The sequence below is a fragment of the Ischnura elegans genome, chromosome 3 (genome assembly GCF_921293095.1).
Source record: "Ischnura elegans chromosome 3, ioIscEleg1.1, whole genome shotgun sequence".
NCBI classification, from domain to species: Eukaryota; Metazoa; Arthropoda; class Insecta; order Odonata; family Coenagrionidae; genus Ischnura; species Ischnura elegans.
In genome coordinates, this window is record NC_060248.1 from 74,506,508 (window position 1) to 74,525,004 (window position 18,497).

At 39.9% G+C, this 18,497-nt stretch overlaps 1 protein-coding gene across 1 annotated transcript; it reads left to right on the forward strand.

Annotated features, from left to right (window-relative positions):
• Positions 1–8,961: 8,961 nt before the first annotated feature.
• Positions 8,962–12,488, forward strand: LOC124155036. Its single transcript, XM_046528781.1, has 2 exons — positions 8,962–9,259; positions 11,844–12,488. The coding sequence occupies exons 1-2, from the start codon at positions 9,032–9,034 to the stop codon at positions 11,994–11,996; spliced, it is 381 nt and encodes a 126-aa protein (XP_046384737.1). The 5' UTR covers positions 8,962–9,031; the 3' UTR covers positions 11,997–12,488.
• The last annotated feature ends 6,009 nt before the right edge of the window (positions 12,489–18,497 follow it).

The following is an 18,497-nucleotide window of genomic DNA, read 5'->3' on the forward strand; positions in this document are numbered from 1 at the left end:
TTGATATTAGCTTGCATTATTTTTTAGTTTCGGATGAGAAAAAAATGAATGCGAGTGGCACATTATACCATAGGGTAGGGTAAGCACATTTTTTACGTCAATATTAATAAATTAATTACACAAGCGATAAAAAAAGAATGAAAAAACATTGATTTTTTGGCGGAAAACCTTTTTTTTCCCTTTCCCCAAAAAACGAGGGAGGAGATTGGAAATTTCACTCAGATAAATTTGACACGCCCATACATCTCGTGAATAATACATTATTTAACGGATATTCTGGGGCTACTGGCGAAATTCCCGGTTAGTTTTTTCGGTGCGTTATTGAAAGTGAATAATTCCCTCAGCCGTTTGACTACATTTATTTATTGCGTTTAATGTTCGCCCAGCATATACACAACAAGTATAAGGTGAACCAGGGTCGGATTTAGGATATGGGTGGCCTGGAAACCATTTTGGTATTAGACCGGGAGTCCCACTGTTTCAAGGTGTTGCATTTTGTAATGTAATAACAGTAAATGCGAGTAACACAATTTTCAGCAAATTTATCAACAATGTATATATTTTCGTATAAATAATGATAAATATCGGATTAAGTGTTTTTATTAGCTGCGTTAACTATTTATTAATGTCAATGTTGACGACTACATGTTTACGAGAAAAACACAGCTTACTTTGAATCCCCATAATTATGATGTTTTTTTTCTGTTTTCCGATTTTGTGAGATTTACCTAAAGAAGGGTAATGCTTGGTGGGTGGCCCAGGGACAGGGCCCCTTTGGCCCCCCTTTGATCCGGCCCTTGGCTGAACATCAGTTAAATGAAATATTGAAACCTTACCACCGAATATATTAGAGCACGAAGCGTTTCGTTGTTACAGAAAAATTCTCAAGGTCTTCAAATGCATCATTGGATCTACTCGGATGGGAATCAATGTCAAGGCCTGGTTACACGATACATTAACACGTACGGGTTAATGTCTAAATGTATGAACGCGAGAATGAACGCCAAAATGCATCGTGTAACCACCCAACTTGAGCGAATGCATGAACGGAAAATAGAACCTGTTCTAATTTGGTTCATGCATTCGTACATGTTCCGTTCCGGTCCACCAAAATCATTCACGCAAACGTACATTAACTTGTACGTGTTAATGCACCGTGTAACCAGGCCTTCAGACCGTAGATTGAAAGCTATACTAAACCTGCTATTTAAATTCATGAGCAGTTTATAATCCGAGGACGTTAGACACATCTTTCCAGTGGCGTAACTATGATTATGCTTTGGGGGTATGAGGGGTATGTAAGGAGACTAGGGGGGTTAGTGGGGGCTACCCCTACGAAACGAGGAGTTCAGGAAATGTTTTGAAGGATAACATGCCTGAAAATGCATTTTACATCATTTTGGCACTAAAAATTTAACTTTAAGCAGATGCAGTTATTATATATCAGATCAAGACAATATTTTAAACATTTTTTGATTTCTCTGAGGCTTTGGGGGGGATTCATCCCCTCATCCCCCTATTCCCCACCCCCATAGTTACGCCACTGCATCTTACGAACGCCAACATAATACGGTAGATCGATCATAAAAATTAAATAAAAGAGATTGTAAAACACATAGATTCAGAAAGTGGTTTTTCGTTTTTTCCACGATCGATAAGATAGACTATAAGGCAGTGTTAGTACTTACTAATAGGTTGTAGACTTTCTTTGCTGCCACCTTGATTATTTAAATGTGAAAGTTTAAATATGTTAGTATTCGCTACATTCTTAAGTCCATTTGGTTTGCATGTGGGAATCCGATTGCATGCTGTGCTGGTGATTGATCGCCAGCATGCGAGTTTACATTTATTGGTGGCCATGTAGTAGCAATGGTTGTACATATTATCTGGAACTCTGGGATGGCTATTGTTCCGAAATTCGTCCGACACGTAAAGGAAACCGGCAAAATCCCACGTAGACCGCCGTGTAATTGATAATGAAGATGCGTAGGGTAAAGTGGTATGTAGATATCAGTTGAAAATAAGCACAAAGGAAACCAAGATATTAGAATGCAGTAGAAGGGAAGAAGTCAAGGCAAACATTAAAATAGGGAAACAAACACTGGAAGAGATGGATGAATTCTGCTATTTGGGAAGCAGGAAAACTAGCGATGGGAGAAGCAAGAAAGAAATTATCAGCAGAATAGCCCAAGCGAAGAGAGCATTACATCAAAAGAGGTAACTGCTTACAGCGGGACACTTAAATATGGAAGTAAGGAAACAATTTATATGAACTTACGTTTAAGTAAGAAGAGTAGGAGAGAAGAGAAGCCTCATTATAACTTTGATTAGAAGACGGAACAACCTTAGAGGACAAATCTTCAGACATGATTACCTGATGAAGACAATCGCCGATGGACAAATAGATGGCAAGAATGGAAAAGAAAGTCCTCTAACTAAATTATATGGATCAAGTAAAGAAGGATGTCAAAGAGAAGGAATGCGTAGGTGTGAAAAGGCTAGATGACTGGAGAGCTGCGTCAAACCATTCTCAGGATTGTTGACCAGTGATCATCTACATCTACATAATACCCTGCGAGCCACCTCTAGGGTGTTTGGCAGTGATGATGATGATAAGAAGTCATATTGAATTCAAGTGATGTCTTGTTGGTATTATCCTGGTGTCTTTGCTCTGCTGGTATGAGATTGTAAAATTGAAGATCGGAATTAGCATGAAATATGCTACATTAGAGTTGCACTAGTTTTATCATTCAGCTCATGAAGATGTGAATACAAAGATAAATTTCAAGACAGGGAAGTCCAAACTCATTTAACTAGATTCAACGAAGAAGTATCATTTTTAAGGGGAACAAAATATTTGAATTGAAAATTTATTGAAATACGGAAGGCGTGATAAGAGTGTACGAAAGAATATTTAAGAGAGAATTAATTGGAGGATAATTGTTATGTGCACACGAATTAACTCCAAGTATTGTAAAATCATTCTAGATAAGAACATCTCTTATGAAATGGATTCATATACTAAAAAATTTTCATCAGAATATGTTTATTTAATTTAGTAAAAACATTTTGCCTCAAGGGCGTAATGCAATTGAGGAAATGAATCTAATAGGTAAAAGGAAAATGAAGTTACTGATTTTTAACAGACGAAAATTTAACCAATCCATTGCCGTTAGGGCCTATAAGCAAAAGAGTTGTCAATTAATTAATTAGAAAGAAAATAAATATTTGGCTCATCCGTCTATTTGCTGCACAGCCCCCATCTGTTGTCTCCACGAGGGCACAGTCTACACGGAGTACCTACCCGAGAAGATAAGGCGCCGCGTTGTCTGATATGTCTGTCACTGTTGCTCTCTTCTGTGGGTGTGAGGGGTCACCATGTGCAGCCAAGCTTTTCGTTAAATAAGTCATGCTGTTGAAGGAGAGGGGTTAACATAATGGATGGGGTTTGGGTATCGGAAAGTGGGGAGAGAGGGTCGTTTTTAGGGTCTCGAAGGAGGAAGGGTAGAAGAATGAAGGTTCCAGATTGAGGGTACTACATACGCGCCCACCAAGGCATGAAGGCTCAGCCTTCGAAGCCTTCGAGGATACAACGCACCGGGGCCGTGAACCAAGCCAGTGGCTTATACGCCCGATCCCCCGGGGAGGGGGAGGAGAGGAAGGGAAAAGGAAAGAGGCGCCGCCGCGATAGGAGCCCGGCGACGCCTCTGGGAGAGGAAAGGTGCGGAAGGAACGGGAGAGGGAAAGACACCTCAACGCTATAGAAGCGAAGAGGGCCCTACTATTAGCGAAACCAGGCAAAGCCACTAATGTGCCAACGATTTTGGTGAATTTTCCTATAAATGAGAAAAATCCATCGATCAAATCGTTGGATAATACGCGTCCACCATTGTACTACTAAAATTTTAGTAGTACCATGACGTCCACTGTCCTGTTGAGCATTGCGGTCACGAATATTGCATTTGAGGATTCCGACGCTTGTCTCTCAGATATAATAATATTGTTCTATGTCATTTTGTATCCTGCGATGCCGACTTCCATGACTCCCAGTATCGGATTCTCAAGTCCGCCGCTAGAATTGTCGCGCCGCACGCATTAAAAACTGATTTGAAAATTTCTACACACGGCGCTAACAGTCATTGATTTCCACTTTTCACCAGGAAATGCACGGTAGTAATTCGTTACTGAGCCAAATGAATCATATAAACCACAAATTTAACGCAATTGACACGATTGTCAACTTTGCTACTACCTCCGCAGCATTCTGCAGAAAGCAGGAAGTATGTTCTTTAAACTATAATACTGACGCTAACATATCGGTAACACCGTCTGAAAAAATATTTATTGGACATCGATGTCTATTCTATGCTGTGCTAATTTTTCAACGATAAATTTTGGGCCAAATTTGAGGTAAAATATGTTTTACAAGGGAAGGTCATCATTCTCCCATAAAGACAGCGTATTTCATTCATTGCATTTCAAAATCCGTCATTTTCAATAACATAAATCTTTTTTAAATGGCCGATGGCATAGTAATATTTTTTCGCTATTCGATGGAAAAATAATGAGCAACAACATGTGTCAAAATGAGGGGAGGTTTTCGGGCATATCTGAAATGATGGTTCCCCCTTAATTGCGAAAGCCACGCTGAACGAGATATCGCTGCCTAGTGGCGCCGCCGAATAAAATGCGCGCGAAACGGCAACAGATGTAACGCTTAACCGTTATGTTTTTAGGCCTCCTTTAACCATGGGAGTGCCCTTGGTTGCGGTTGTTAGGATTGAAAAGCCCTTGGATCCCAAGGATGTTTTGGGGTCAACGGGAAGGTTGTAAAGGATGAGTCCAGCCTCACACGTGGTGTGGATAGAGGTCGGCGGAGAATGGTATGGCTGCGAGCAGAAATGGGCAGAAAGACGACAGACAAAATTACTAGAGGGGCAGGGAGAAAGGAGCAGGCGAGGAAGCTTCCATAATTGATACTTCCGCAGGCCCCGTTCGACAAGTGGTATTTCGTGACGCTTTTAAATAGCTATACGATATACACGAGGCAACTACGAGGGAATACGCGCCTGGAAAATAATGATGCCCATCAAAGGAAATTGAAACTTGAAGCTTATTTTGGTGGAAGGGCTCCATATTTTCAATAACAGACAGACGCTTTGTTAATTGCACTAAATATTTATTAAAAATTTTATTTTTGACCAGTTTCAGCTGTTACACCATTATCAATCACATGTATTTTCTGTATTTGATAATGGTGCATCAGCGGAAACCGGTCATAAAATAGAATTTTTTATAAATATTTTTGTTGAAGTAACAAAGTATCTGTTATCGATAATACCCATGAAATGAATTTAAAATCTGAGAACCCAAATTGGCAACATAACAATGCCTTGAACACGCGGCTGTGAACGAAATCAAAGGTACGATTCATAATTTATTTACGAAAGAGTTAAGGAAGCGAATCTAGAATACTGAATTAATACTTGGCAGTCGCAACAAAATTGATGGCGGTAGACTTTGCCACGAAATTAATCTAATTAAATGTGGAATTATAAATGAACTCGGACTGAAAAATTATCCTCGAGCAAAGTATTTGTCTGATTACAACGATGTTGGAATACGTGATTGAATTAAATTGCAGATTTCCGAGTTATTCAGCATTTTCACGACTCAGCTCTGAGGCAAAATGGAATAAATTGTCATTCATCAGGGTCGTGTTCAGATTTTTGTGTTCCCCTATTTCCATAAATTCAAGAGCGTCTATTATTTTTCCTTTCGTTCCCAAGTGGAGGTTTTTTATTTCGAGCTTGCAATTATGTCCTGTTTCCATGAGATTCTTGGCCACCATTGACAGATCGCCCCCATTTACTAAAAAAAAAACAATTGTGTACATTCTCTCTGGTGGTGAAATTAGAACTCCTTTCTTTTTTGTCCCAAATATGCCGAACTGCACGATATCCACATAAGTCCTTGTACACCCCACAACAAAATTGCCTGTTTTGTCCATATGGTTTGACTGTATTCTCCCCAAAATCTTGTCGTGCATTACGTTAAAAGCACGGGTGTCTGAGGGTGTGCCAGCTCTCCTTGTGCCCTCACTATCTTAGGGATGCGCCATCTGCCTAAAACGTAAAGGGAAGAACCGTCAAGAAGGCATCTGCTGCGTTTGGAAGGAAAAGTAAACTTAAAATTCACTAAGAGGAGTCACTTGGAGCCTTGAAAGGATTCATATACTTCCAGGTCTCAAGAATGCATTTTAGTTAAAATCTAAAATGGTGGCTGCAATCTCTATTGGGGTGCTCCTTTAGCACTTTTGAGAGGAGAAAACCCTCCCCTCCACTTTCCGACTCCTAAACCCCATTCTGCTCTTACCCCCTCTCCTTCAACAGGAGGACATATTTAAGGAAAAGCTTAGCTTCACATGATGTACTTGAGAATGTCTTTATATCAATGAAATGCGTCGTGTTCAAAGATATTCAGTGGAAATATAGCAATGTTTCATAAGAATAATATTAAAATAACGTTAATAACTTTCACCACATCGTGCCACATATCATACCAGATATAAGGGAGAACAATCTAAAAGTAAAGACATAAGAAATAAACTTGCCGTAGTCGCGAAAAACTAAAAGTCAATCTAAATCACTTCGCATTCATATTCTTTGCTTCTTTTGAAAGGAATTTCCTTTGGTATGAGTTCAGTTCGTTGAAATGCTTGTTGTACGATATATTACACAAACCCTTCGTATTGGCAACTCTGAACAATAATTGGCATTCACCATTGGTGTATAAAAAGTTCTTTATAACTTACTGTTAACATTAGGAACTATTTTATATTAACTTCTTATTTATTTTAATAAGTCATGATATTCTCCCTTATCGATAGCATCACAAAGAGTTGATCACAATTCATAAAAAAGATTCGGCAGATGAATGGGAAATTAAATTTTAAATGAAATAATCATCTTTATTCAGCCATTCTATCATTATTTTAAAAGAAAAAAAAACATGAAAGTTTCAGCCCACTCGCGGGAATTGGTCATTTGAGCTTTGTTTTATTGACTCGTTTGGGTATAACCGCTCATTTGGAATACGCCGCCACATTTGGAATACGCTGCCAGTTTTTTTCGGACCCTCATGAAAAAGGCTTAATAACAGAGTTAGAGCGCATGCAAAGAAGAGCTGCCAGGTATGTGAAAGGTCGTTACGATAGTCTTGTTAGTGTAACTGACCTCTTAGATAAACTCGGATGGGAATCTCTGTCGGACCGTAGATTGAAAAATAGACTAAACCTTTTAGATAAATTCAAGAGTAGGGTATTTTCTAACGAAGTTGACCATATCTTACGGAAGCCAACATACTACGGAAGATCAGATCATACAAATAAAATAAGAGAGATAGATTGTAGAACAGACAGATTCCGAATGTCATTTTTTCCACGATCAATAAGAGATAATAACGGCAGCGATAGAACTCATAAATAGATTGCACGACTTGTAGTGTAGCCTACTAACCTATGTAAAACTTAATGCATGTTTCTTAATTCTATTATTATTTCTAACAGCATATAGTAGTATAATTTGTTAGTATACGGGACGTTTTTTGGACGGTGTGGTGTGCTTGTGGGAGTCCAATTGCATGCTGCATGCTGGTGATTGATCACCCCCTGCCAAACACCCTAGAGGTGGCTCGCAGGGTATTATGTAGATGTAGATGAGGCAAAGAATACCTCGGAATACCGTAAACAACGACAAACCACGGTAGATGGATCCGAAGGAGAAGAAAGTGTGTGAGACATAAAAATCCGCTCGGTAAGAGCGCGTGATATCGAGTGACGCGAGTGTTTTTTTTTCGGCGATATTTTACTACATTTACGTAATATCCTGCGAGCCTCCTCCAATGTGTATGGGGGTGATCAATTACCAATATGCAAGAGGATTCCCACCAGTGGCGCAGCGAGGGGGGGGGGGTTTGGGGAATAAATTTAAATTTTTAAGTTTAATCCATTTTACTTAATTGGATAGATATTACTATTAGAATGATGTAAGGATTAATAAAATATCCCTCAGAAAGCCGTAAAACTCAACATTTTGAACCATTTATCTTAAAATTCCGCAATTTATTATTGTCGCACGTACCGCTTATCCTGGTGGGTATTCCATACCCCCATACACCCCGGTATTAGTTGCACCTAAACCCCCTCCCCCCCAGCCTTAGTTCTTAGCTGCGCCCTTGATTCCCACATTCACACCACACGGTCATAAAAATGTTACGCATACTAACAAACTAACTGCAGAACCTCAGACTTAAAACGGACTTCAACGTTCTACGATCTGAAGGCCTGGTTACACGATACATTAACACGTACGGGTTAATGTCTAAATGTATGAACGCGAGAATGAACGCCAAATGCACCGTGTAACCACCCAACTTGTGCGAATGCATGAACGGAAAATAGAACCTGTTCTAATTTGGTTCATGCATTCGTACGTGTTCCGTTCCGGTCCACCAAAAGCATTCACGCAAACGTACATTAATTTGTACGTGTTAATGTACCGTGTAACCAGGCCTTTAAACTCGACTTCCCACTGCCCCGAAGTCCTTCCACTGTTGAATTGTAGAATACCGACTCGTTCCACCCGCTACCTCTCCCTACTCCATCTGCCTATTCCCAGAATCTCCCTAAAGGCTCAATTACACTGGGCTAGTTTACACGCTACACGCCGGCGACTAAACAAGCTGGCTTGTTGGCGAGTGAGCTTGTTCCCGAGTACACTGGGTTTTTTCCACTCGCTCAGTAGCCAATAGGCTAGCGTGTGGACACCACCTGTTTTTGCCTTCATCCGTACGGTTGAGTGTTTACTAGTGGTTTGTGTTCTGTAGTGTGCAAGCAGTGCCCATCATGAAGTGGAATGTGAGTAATATTTCTTTGTTTTTACAAGTTTATGAGCCGTATGCTGCATTGTGGAACGTAAAACATAAAGACTACTGCAATAAATCGTTGAGAGATACGTTGTTTCAACAACTCATGTCTGATTTGGAAAAACATAAGTTGTTAGGGTCAATGGATATGAAGCAGGTTAAGGCTAAAATAAAGGCCCTCAAAGATGTCTATAGAGGAGAATTGGCTAAAATTGAGAAAAGCAGGAAGAGTGGCTGTGGGACGGATGATTTGTATGTACCTAAGCTACAGTGGTTCAACGAAGCAAGTTACTGGAGTGAGGTTTTGGCAACTAGAAGCAGTACATCAAATTTGGTAAGTAAATTTATTAACACATCAATGTAGCATAGTACAAATGATTTTTTGGTGCTCAGATACATTGTTTAAGGTTTCTTTAGTCCAAGTTTCTCCCATTGCCAGGGTAGAGGATTAACTTCCGTGAAGTATTTCATGAAATCTTGTCTGACTTCCATAGCAGTTTTACTTGCATTGCTATTGCCTCGTATGTTTACTGGTTGTATTATGTTAGTTTCTTGCCTCCATTGACCTGCAGCTCGATTCTGTAAATGTCATACCTGTGCTTCGCGTGGTTCGAACCACAGTGGAGTTCTCACGCCTCTCACCGTGAAAGACGTTCAAGCGATCCTGTAAGCCTGTGTCGTGAGATGTTTGACGGATTGCGAACGATCACTTCAGTTTCTTATGTTGGTAGCTGTGCGGATGCAAGGAACGAATCAGAATCTCCGACACAAACTTACTTCAGCGGCCAACTGCAACTTCAGTTACCATAGAGAAACATATACAATGCCGTGGAATATTCACTCCCAAAGTAAATAATACTTCTTTACTCAATTTTGAGTGAGGTCTTTTCTTTTAAAAGTGCCTATTAAAGATAAGTTACGGTTGCTTAATTAGTTAATAGCTATAAACTGTATATTACCTCTTTTATATGTTGTCAAGTGCTGCGTATCAAAGTCAGTTATCACGTAGCGGGCTCGTAATTGCACAATTAGCTCTAATTTCCTCATGATATGGAGCTAATGCTTACGCGGAATGAGAACAAGTGTTATTTTATTATTTAATAATGGTTCACTCTCGTATGTGTTTGAGCTGTTCTCATCATTTCAGTACATATAATTTTAAATGCGCTGTGGTGCGTATACATATATGTCTGATTGTGCAAGCACATGCCACTATTCACGATTTATACTGATGAAAATGTTTCTGGCGCGAATACGAGTAGATTATTAACAGTTTCTGCTAGAGGACGAGATGTTTACATGTCTTAGTATTTCTATAATGTCAACAGAAAAACGAATCATGTTGGTCGTGTTACTGAACGGCAGCAATAATGCATGGAAGAGATGGAATAGATGATCAATGTTTATCTTAACGTACTAAAGTATGCCCCGGCAAGCCATCTAAACGTCTACGAATTAATCGTGGTGTGAACTCAGTGATCCATCGCCAATCTCGCGTCTCGCAGGGAATGTTGATATCGCGTATCTGCCGTCGAAGTATATATGTGCATCTATTGCCTCCGTCGACATTGATGCTCATGCAAAAGTAGCGGAGGTATGTAAAGAGCCTCCATTCTCGTTAATAAAAACAAATCGAAGGCTTGAACTTACGAAATAAATATTAAATAAATCTGTTAACATTCAATACCGCACAATACTTTTACCGTTGGTTCTACTCCAAATTATTATGAAAATTAAGTTGTCAGTATTTTAATTGTACATTCTAGAAGATGCACAAATATAAGATAATTGTCAAACCCTCAGCGCAAGGTTTAACTTCCCACCAACTTAAATCGCAATGAACGCCAATCAATTTAAATAGGACGCGAATGTAAATTTAACTTTATGCATTTCTTTTATTTGTTTTTAATACATATTACTTATGCGAAGTGACAATATGAAATAGCCACCATCGTAATTAATGAATAATGTGCTATTAATTATGAATCACAGCGTAAATTCATAATGAAAAATTAGAGCGCATTGCCGCGACGAAGCTACCACGGGCCCTCTTGGGCGTGAATACTTTCACGGACGCGGCTGTGAGAGTGACGTCACCAAAAAGTTTCAGAATCGCTCCAGCGTCAAAGCCGTGAATACATTGACGAAATCCGCTTGTGACGGCCATATCACATTTACAGAATCGAGCTGCTGGTGTAACATCTCCTGTGTACAAATTTTCTCTGTCCACTGCTTGCTGTGGACAGTAATAGCCTGGGGAAGTTTTTCGAAGCCAGTTATGCAAACTGCAGGCAGCCCAAACTACTCTATCAACTGTGTCGGTTTTTAGTTGAATTGGTCGGGAGAACACTCGAAAACGCCAGGTTAGTATGCCAAAAGCATTTTCTGAAACTCGCCTGGCTCGGGATATCCGATAGTTAAATATTTTTTCTTCATCACTGAGTCCATGCTTACTAAAAGGCTTCATCAGATCAGTGCGTAATGGGAAAGCATCGTCTCCAATGATAACAGAGTTCTCAGGAAACCCAATGGTTTGATTTTCAATTGCAATGTTGAGAGTACTATCCCTAAATATTGCACTGTCGTTCGCTCTGCCATTTCCTCCTACGTCTACATATGTAAAACAGTAATCAGCATCCACCATTGCAAAAAGTATAATACTGTACGCTTTCTTGTAGTTGAAGTATTCTGAACCTGAACAAGGAGGTCTTTTGATGACCACATGTTTGCCATCAATCGCCCCACAGCATCTGGGGACATTCCAGCGTTGGAGGAATAACTTTTCAATTTTTTTCCAATCCTCAACAGTGTTGGGCATCTGAAAAACGAAAATAATTTATTATAACTTCTTTTCCAGCTGAAATAAGTAAGTAACATATTAGTACAGTCTTTGTTGTAATTGTTGTGCCTCTTTTCAGGACCTAAACCAGTCTGAAAATTCAGAACAAGGTGTAGAAGAAGAAACTGATCCTGATGAGCCTGGTATACCAGAAAATACGCCGGCCAAGAACAATATCACCGAATCGTCTCCAATAATGAAGCCACCTGAACCGCCTAAAAAAAAAATTTAAAAAATCTGTAGATGTAGCAGACAAAGAAATATCGCAAGCTATTCAAAAATTAGATGAAATTGCAAACAAAACTACTGTGGACAAGCCGTATGACGAGTTTGGCAAGTATGTAGCTGCTGAATTGCGTCAGTTACCTACGAGAGCAGCCATCATACTACAACAAGAAATACAAAAGTGTATCACCAATAGTAAGTTACAGTTATTGGACAGTGAAACAGCTCCACAACAATTCGGTAGATATCTTGAATATCCTCAATCAGTTGCTTCTAGCGACGAGGCAAGCAGTAGCTCAAGGCAATCCCATGATGGCGAGGACATATTGAGATCATCAGTTTTGCAGTCGTTTTCAACATTTCAACAGCTGTATTAATTTTCACATGTCAACAGAATTTGTGCTTTGGACAAATGGTGTATTAAACGACTGTATTAATTTTCATGTTGTCAACAGAATTTTTGTTCATTAAAAATTGTTTATTATATAATTTAAAACTTGGAATGTGTTTTTATAATTATTACGTCATTTTAAAACCAATTTTTGTCATTCTGCACTAAAAACAGCTGTTTATGACACTAGCGTTGAAGTGGCTCTTTTTCTCCCTAGGTAAATAAACATCATTTTGATGATCTTTATATGTCGAGGGCAACGACCTTTTGACACTTCTGTTGTGTATTTCAGTTTTGCCAGCTGTTGTTGTCGGTTCACACAAAAATGGCCACGGCCATGAGCTCGTATCAAAAAGTGTCACTTTTGGACCTAGTGATGAAATATACTATTATCAAAACAAGGGATGTGAAAATTAATCTAAAAGGGTCATTCCGAAAAAAAACAACCATTTCTAATTTAGGATGTTTAAACATTACAAAATACTGTACTTATCTTTTGCTTTACCCATTTTTTGCTTTCATTTTCAACTCGGGTATAGAAAAACTCTTGAGTGTGTATATAGGGCCTATATATAATTATCATAAGAAATTTTCACTTACCTCGATGAATGGTCGAAGAACACAACAAATTGCCGTAAGTACATAGGGTATGAACTTTGATATTGTTGTTTCTGGTACTCTAAATAAGTACTCTAGAGACTTGAACGAATCACCAGTCGCTAAATAACGTAATGTTATCTCTAGTTTTGTGGTTACGGGGATTGCCATCCTCAACTTTGTGATCTGTTTTGACAACATTTCCTGTACCATTTCAAGTAGTTCATCAAACTTATCAGCTCTAATTCTTAGTAAATTTCTATAACCTGCAGGGTCCTCGTTCTTCAATTCTTTAACTAATGCACTTGATGCGCCAAAACGAAAACGTCTTTCTACCCATGGTTTCACCCAAACTTTCCTATTTTTTCGTTTTGCACTATGTCGTCTTATTAACGCGTTTTTTTAGCACTGTTGACACGACTACCACTCCCGCGAGAACCACTTCTTCCGACATTTTCTACACAACTGCTTCTTGTCGCTTGTGCACACGCCACAAGCAACTGTGAGTACACTTGGCTAGTTTGCAATCGCATTCGCTCAAAAGCAGACAAGCAGCGTGTAAAGTCGCCGGCACCATGAGCTTGTTCAGAGCTTTTTTAAAAGCAGCGTGTGAGCGAGTGCGGTGAGTACACTTGGCTAGTTTACAATCTCATTCGCTCACAAGCTGGCTTGTAGCGTGTAAACTAGCCCAGTGTAATTGAGCCTTAACCAAGCGCTCACCTTCATATCGACTCTCCTCTCTTCTAAATTTGCTCCCTTCTTCCATAGATCCTTTTTATCTGTCATGCAAGAAACTCACCGTACAAGCTCTGTCCCATCTGTCTGCAAATGAATGTTTCCTTTCTCCACTGGTTAATTCTTCTTAGTTTTTATAAAGTTATTGTATTGTGTCTAATTCATGTTATTGAAAAAACATTTCACTGTAAATTGGCGTCACGGCTGAATGTGAAAAATTATTTATATAAATTATACGTCCACTTTCATGCAAATGCAAAACTTACCTACTACTACTACCGTATCGTTAGTATATAATCATTTCTGCCTCCAGCTCCTGACCGGAACGGACGCATCCCTTGCGCGCTCCCCAGGGCCACCTGACTACCTGCGCTTGCTGCTGCTTGCTTGGGTCTTGCTGCTTGTGCATAATAGTGCAGTGACATATATTGTCGTAGCTTATTTGTTTATTAGCGTAGGCTATTTAAATTAGTCTTAGTTTTAATATAGGGGTGCAATATTAATTGTTAGTTGGTGTGGGTTTTGTGTGTGGTGTGTGCGAGTGAGTGAATATCCTGATTTTGTTTGATCCCGGTTCCTGCGACGTGTGATTATCGAGTATCTGCTAGTAGTGATAAGTAGAAAACTTACGTATATCTCAAATTTTTCTCTTCCCTTTAGTATTATTTATTGCATAGTTATTTGCACGTTATCTTTATTTGTGTCGCTGCGCCTTTACTAATCTGGTGTTACGGTCGTTAAGTAGAATATATATTTGGCTGCTTTAGATTTAATTTTTCTATCGGAATAGTGTCTTAATATTATTTAAGTAATTTTGTGATAGTTGCCCTCTTTCTTTTACATCAGGTGTGTAATCCTAACTCTTAATTCTTATTATAGGCTAACGATATATATACATATTGTTTTAATATATTTTTTTCTGTTATAAAGCTCTTCATATATTATTTGTTTTACCGTTGTTTTGAGGTCTATTTTGACTGTTAGGATTTTTATTGTAATTTTCGTAGCGCAGCACACTCATTGTGATCTTGAAAACTCTCGTTCCGTTCTCCAGTAGTGGTCATTTTAGCACATATCTCCCCTTGAAACACAGGTAGTTTCTTCCGTCCCTCTTGTTGTTAGTCATTGACTCACCCCTTCACTCCTAGCCCTCTCAAAACAACACCTGCGTCCTTGAAGAGCTAGGCACACCTCCCCCCTGCTATCAATCCCTTTTGCTAATCCGTTTCTTCCACTTTCGGTTAACTCGAGTGACTATTTAGAGGGTAGGAGGTTGACCTTTTTCTTCTTCAGTTATTTTCCATTGCATTTTCGAGTGCGGTTTTGATATTTTTGCCTTGTTAGCGTTTTTCATGTGTTAGGATATACTTTCACCAAACGCATTGCAACTGATCACACTTTTATCTCAAGGACTCATATACTCTTTGTTACTTATTTATCCAAAGTCTATTTATACTTATTTATTTAAAGTCTATTTACGCGTATTTATATATTGTTGTTAGTACTTTTATTACTTATTTACCCTTATTTATACATTTTTGTTAGTCTATCACCCTTTTTATAGCTCTGCTCTTTCGTGGGGATCATATTGCGGGGAATTTATATTTTAGCTAGTTAGTTTCGTCTTTGCTCTCTTGTTGATTATTATCGTTAATCTATTTGTCCCACGTTAAGTTATATCTTAATTTCGTTAATTAGTCTTCTTTGGAACTATATAGTTTTCTAGTTTTAAACCCATTAATCGACTTAATCCATATCCAGGTAACTACATTCCCTTATTTACGTTTAAAAAGAGACAAGTTAGTAAGTTTATCGGTTTGTTTTACTCTCTCAAATATCTACTAAGCGTATCTCCCGTCAGGTAAGCTTTTCTGAAATCCAAAGTTGCGATAGTGATAGGATGCCTTCGAATAGGTCACCCGTTGCCGGAGTTGAAAACGCCGGTGAATGCGAGGCTCTCGGAGACCGCATTACCGCGTTGGAGACGATGGTGCGGGAACTTCGGGCCCAGTTTGAAAGGGTGGCTGATACCGCTGAGGGGAATGGTCCGAGGGGTGGTTCTTCGAAAGGTCGCCGTGCCACAGGGGCTGCACGGGTTCGCCCGATTGCAAATAGCGGCTGGTCGATCGAGAGCCTTCCTCGAGGTCCATCTCTCGATGACGGGGTCACGTCACCCCGTAAATCTGAGTTTTGGAGGGTCGTGTCTCGGAGGGACGGTGGTAGTGTCACTCTAAGACGGGGTTTGGGGGATGCTGAGGCAAATCCCGTCCCCGTCTCGAACAGGTACCAGTTGCTGTCGGATGGAAACTCCGAGGTGCCTGACGTGCCTACTCCTACCCCGAAACCGGCACCTAGGAAGGGGCGTCAGAGTGGGAAGGGGGGGATCATAGTGTTAGGGAGTAGCAATGTCCGTCGTGTGATGGTCCCGTTACGGGAGAGGGCAGACCGCGAGGGTGTAAGCGACCGTGTAACGTCATGGTGCATCCCTGGTGGCGGTGTTCCTCAGGTGACGCAGGCGGTTGGTGCGGCGGTACGGGGCACGAAGTGCTCCAGACTGCGGGTCGTGGCTCATGTCGGCGTCAATGATGCCACCTTCCGTGGATCTGAGGAAATTCTAGATTCCCTCCGGGATCTGAATTCCGAAGTGAAGCGGGTGGGTGGGACCATTGGAGTCGGCATTGAGCTTTCGATTTGTAGTCTTGTCCCGAGGATCGATCGTGGTTCTCTGGTTTGGAGCCGAGTGGAAGGCATAAACCAGAGGCTGCGTCGTTTCTGCACGGACATCGGAGCCTCCTTCGTGGACCTTAGGCCGGCAATCCGATCGTGTAGGATCCCTCTGAACCGTTCGGGAGTCCATTACACGGCCGAGTCGGCTAGTCGTGTAGCGAGTAGCATATTTGAGCACTGTAGGTCTTTTTTAGAGTAGAGAGTAGGGCAGAGTGTAGATATATTAGTGGGTTGAAAAATAAAGGGGTAAGTTCAAAACTTTTCACAGACAAAGATTCTTCCAGAAATGAGAATAGAGAAGTAGAGAGAAAAATCAGCGTTTCAGGTATTACATTTAAGCACGAGAAGCGTCAGTCGAGCAACACGTTCAAAGGCAGTCAAGGCTCAAGTCATTTTGATAGTGTGTCAATAAGACATGCATTTCCATTTATCAGCGGTATAGAGCCTGTAAATAGTCTATTCGACAAAAGCAAATCAGAATTATTCCCGAATCGCAATAATACTAGTTCCGAAGTTTTAATCGTGGCTGTGGTTAATTGCCGTAGTTTAAGAAATAAGATTCCCGAATTCCACCATTTAATTCATAGTACGAAGTGTAACGTCATTTTTGGAACAGAAAGTTGGCTAACAGATGATGATTCAGACAATGAGATCTTCCCAAAATCGTTCACTGTTTATCGGAAAGATAGAATTAATCGAGTTGGGGGCGGAGTTTTTATAGCTGTAAAGAATTCAATCGTCAGCCAAGCGATAACCGTAACTGAGACCAGCGTTGAATCTGTGTGGTGTTTAATTAAATGTCCAAAATTCAAAACTATTTTATTATGTTCGTATTACAGACCACCTAACTCAGATATAACGTCAATGTTGGATTTTCAAAATCAAATAAACAGCGTAGCATCCAAGTATCCTGAAAGAAACTTGATTGTGGGTGGAGATTTCAACGTACCTTCTATAGATTGGGAGACTTATAGCTTCATTCCTGGTGGGAGGGATAAAGTGATCTGCGAGGCTTTATTACACACTTTCACATCTAATTCATTGTTTCAAATAGCATCCGCACCGAACAGAGGAGAAAATATTCTTGATTTATTAGCGACAAATATACCACATCAGGTAATAAACGTTGGCACTGTCGAAGGAATAAGTGACCATAGGGTAGTAACTGCAAAGTTTTCTCTAAATACCGCTGTAAACTTTAAAAAAGAGCGTAAAGTTTTCATTTTTAAAAGAGCTAATTTTGATGGGTTTAAGAGTCATATGAAAAATGCTTTCCCCGAGTTTCAAGAATCAGTATTAAAGTTAAATGTAGAGAATACTTGGAAAGCTTTTCTTTCGCTCGTAACTTCGGGAATAAATAGCTACATCCCTAGTAAAATAGTAAAAGAAGGCAGCGAACCGAGATGGTACGACGCGGAAGTGAGAAAATCATTGAGGCGACAGAGAGCGTGTCATGCTAAAATGAAAAAAGTCAGCACGGATTTATCCGCTAATGAACGCGAGCTAATAATTAAAAAATATAGGATGACTAAAGCCGCCACGAAGGAAGCGTTCAGGAATGCGTTCACGAATTTTAAAAGAAAAACACTAGTAGAGCAGTTACAGGATAACCCAAAAGCATTTTGGTCATATGTTAGGGAAGTTCAAGGTAAACGATCTACCGTATGTTCGCTGAGAAACGACAATGGAGATGTGTTGACAAGCAGTTACGATAAAGCCAATTTATTAAATTCCTACTTTAAGAGCGTGTTCACGGAGCCTTCCGAAAACTCACCCGAGACCGATGACAATCCCTGTCTACATAAGATGCCAGCTATTGACATTAGTACGCTCGGAATAGAAAATATATTGAAATCGCTTAGTCCAAATAAATCACCTGGTCCAGACGAAATCCCTTCTCGCGTATATAAAGAACTAGCCTCAGAACTTGCCCCCTACTTGCAGTTAATATTCAGTAAATCCATCAAGCAACACGAAGTACCTAATGACTGGAAAATCGCTAATGTAACGCCTATATTTAAAAGTGGAGACAAGGAACAGCCATCTAATTACAGACCG

Bases quoted from the DNA above. Each gene is read 5' to 3' on its own strand.
- LOC124155036 (XM_046528781.1), top strand. From the start codon at position 9,032: ATGTCTGATTTGGAAAAACATAAGTTGTTAGGGTCAATGGATATGAAG. The intron at 9,260-11,843 runs GTAAGTAAATTT...GCCTCTTTTCAG, and splicing joins GAAGCAGTACATCAAATTTG to GACCTAAACCAGTCTGAAAA.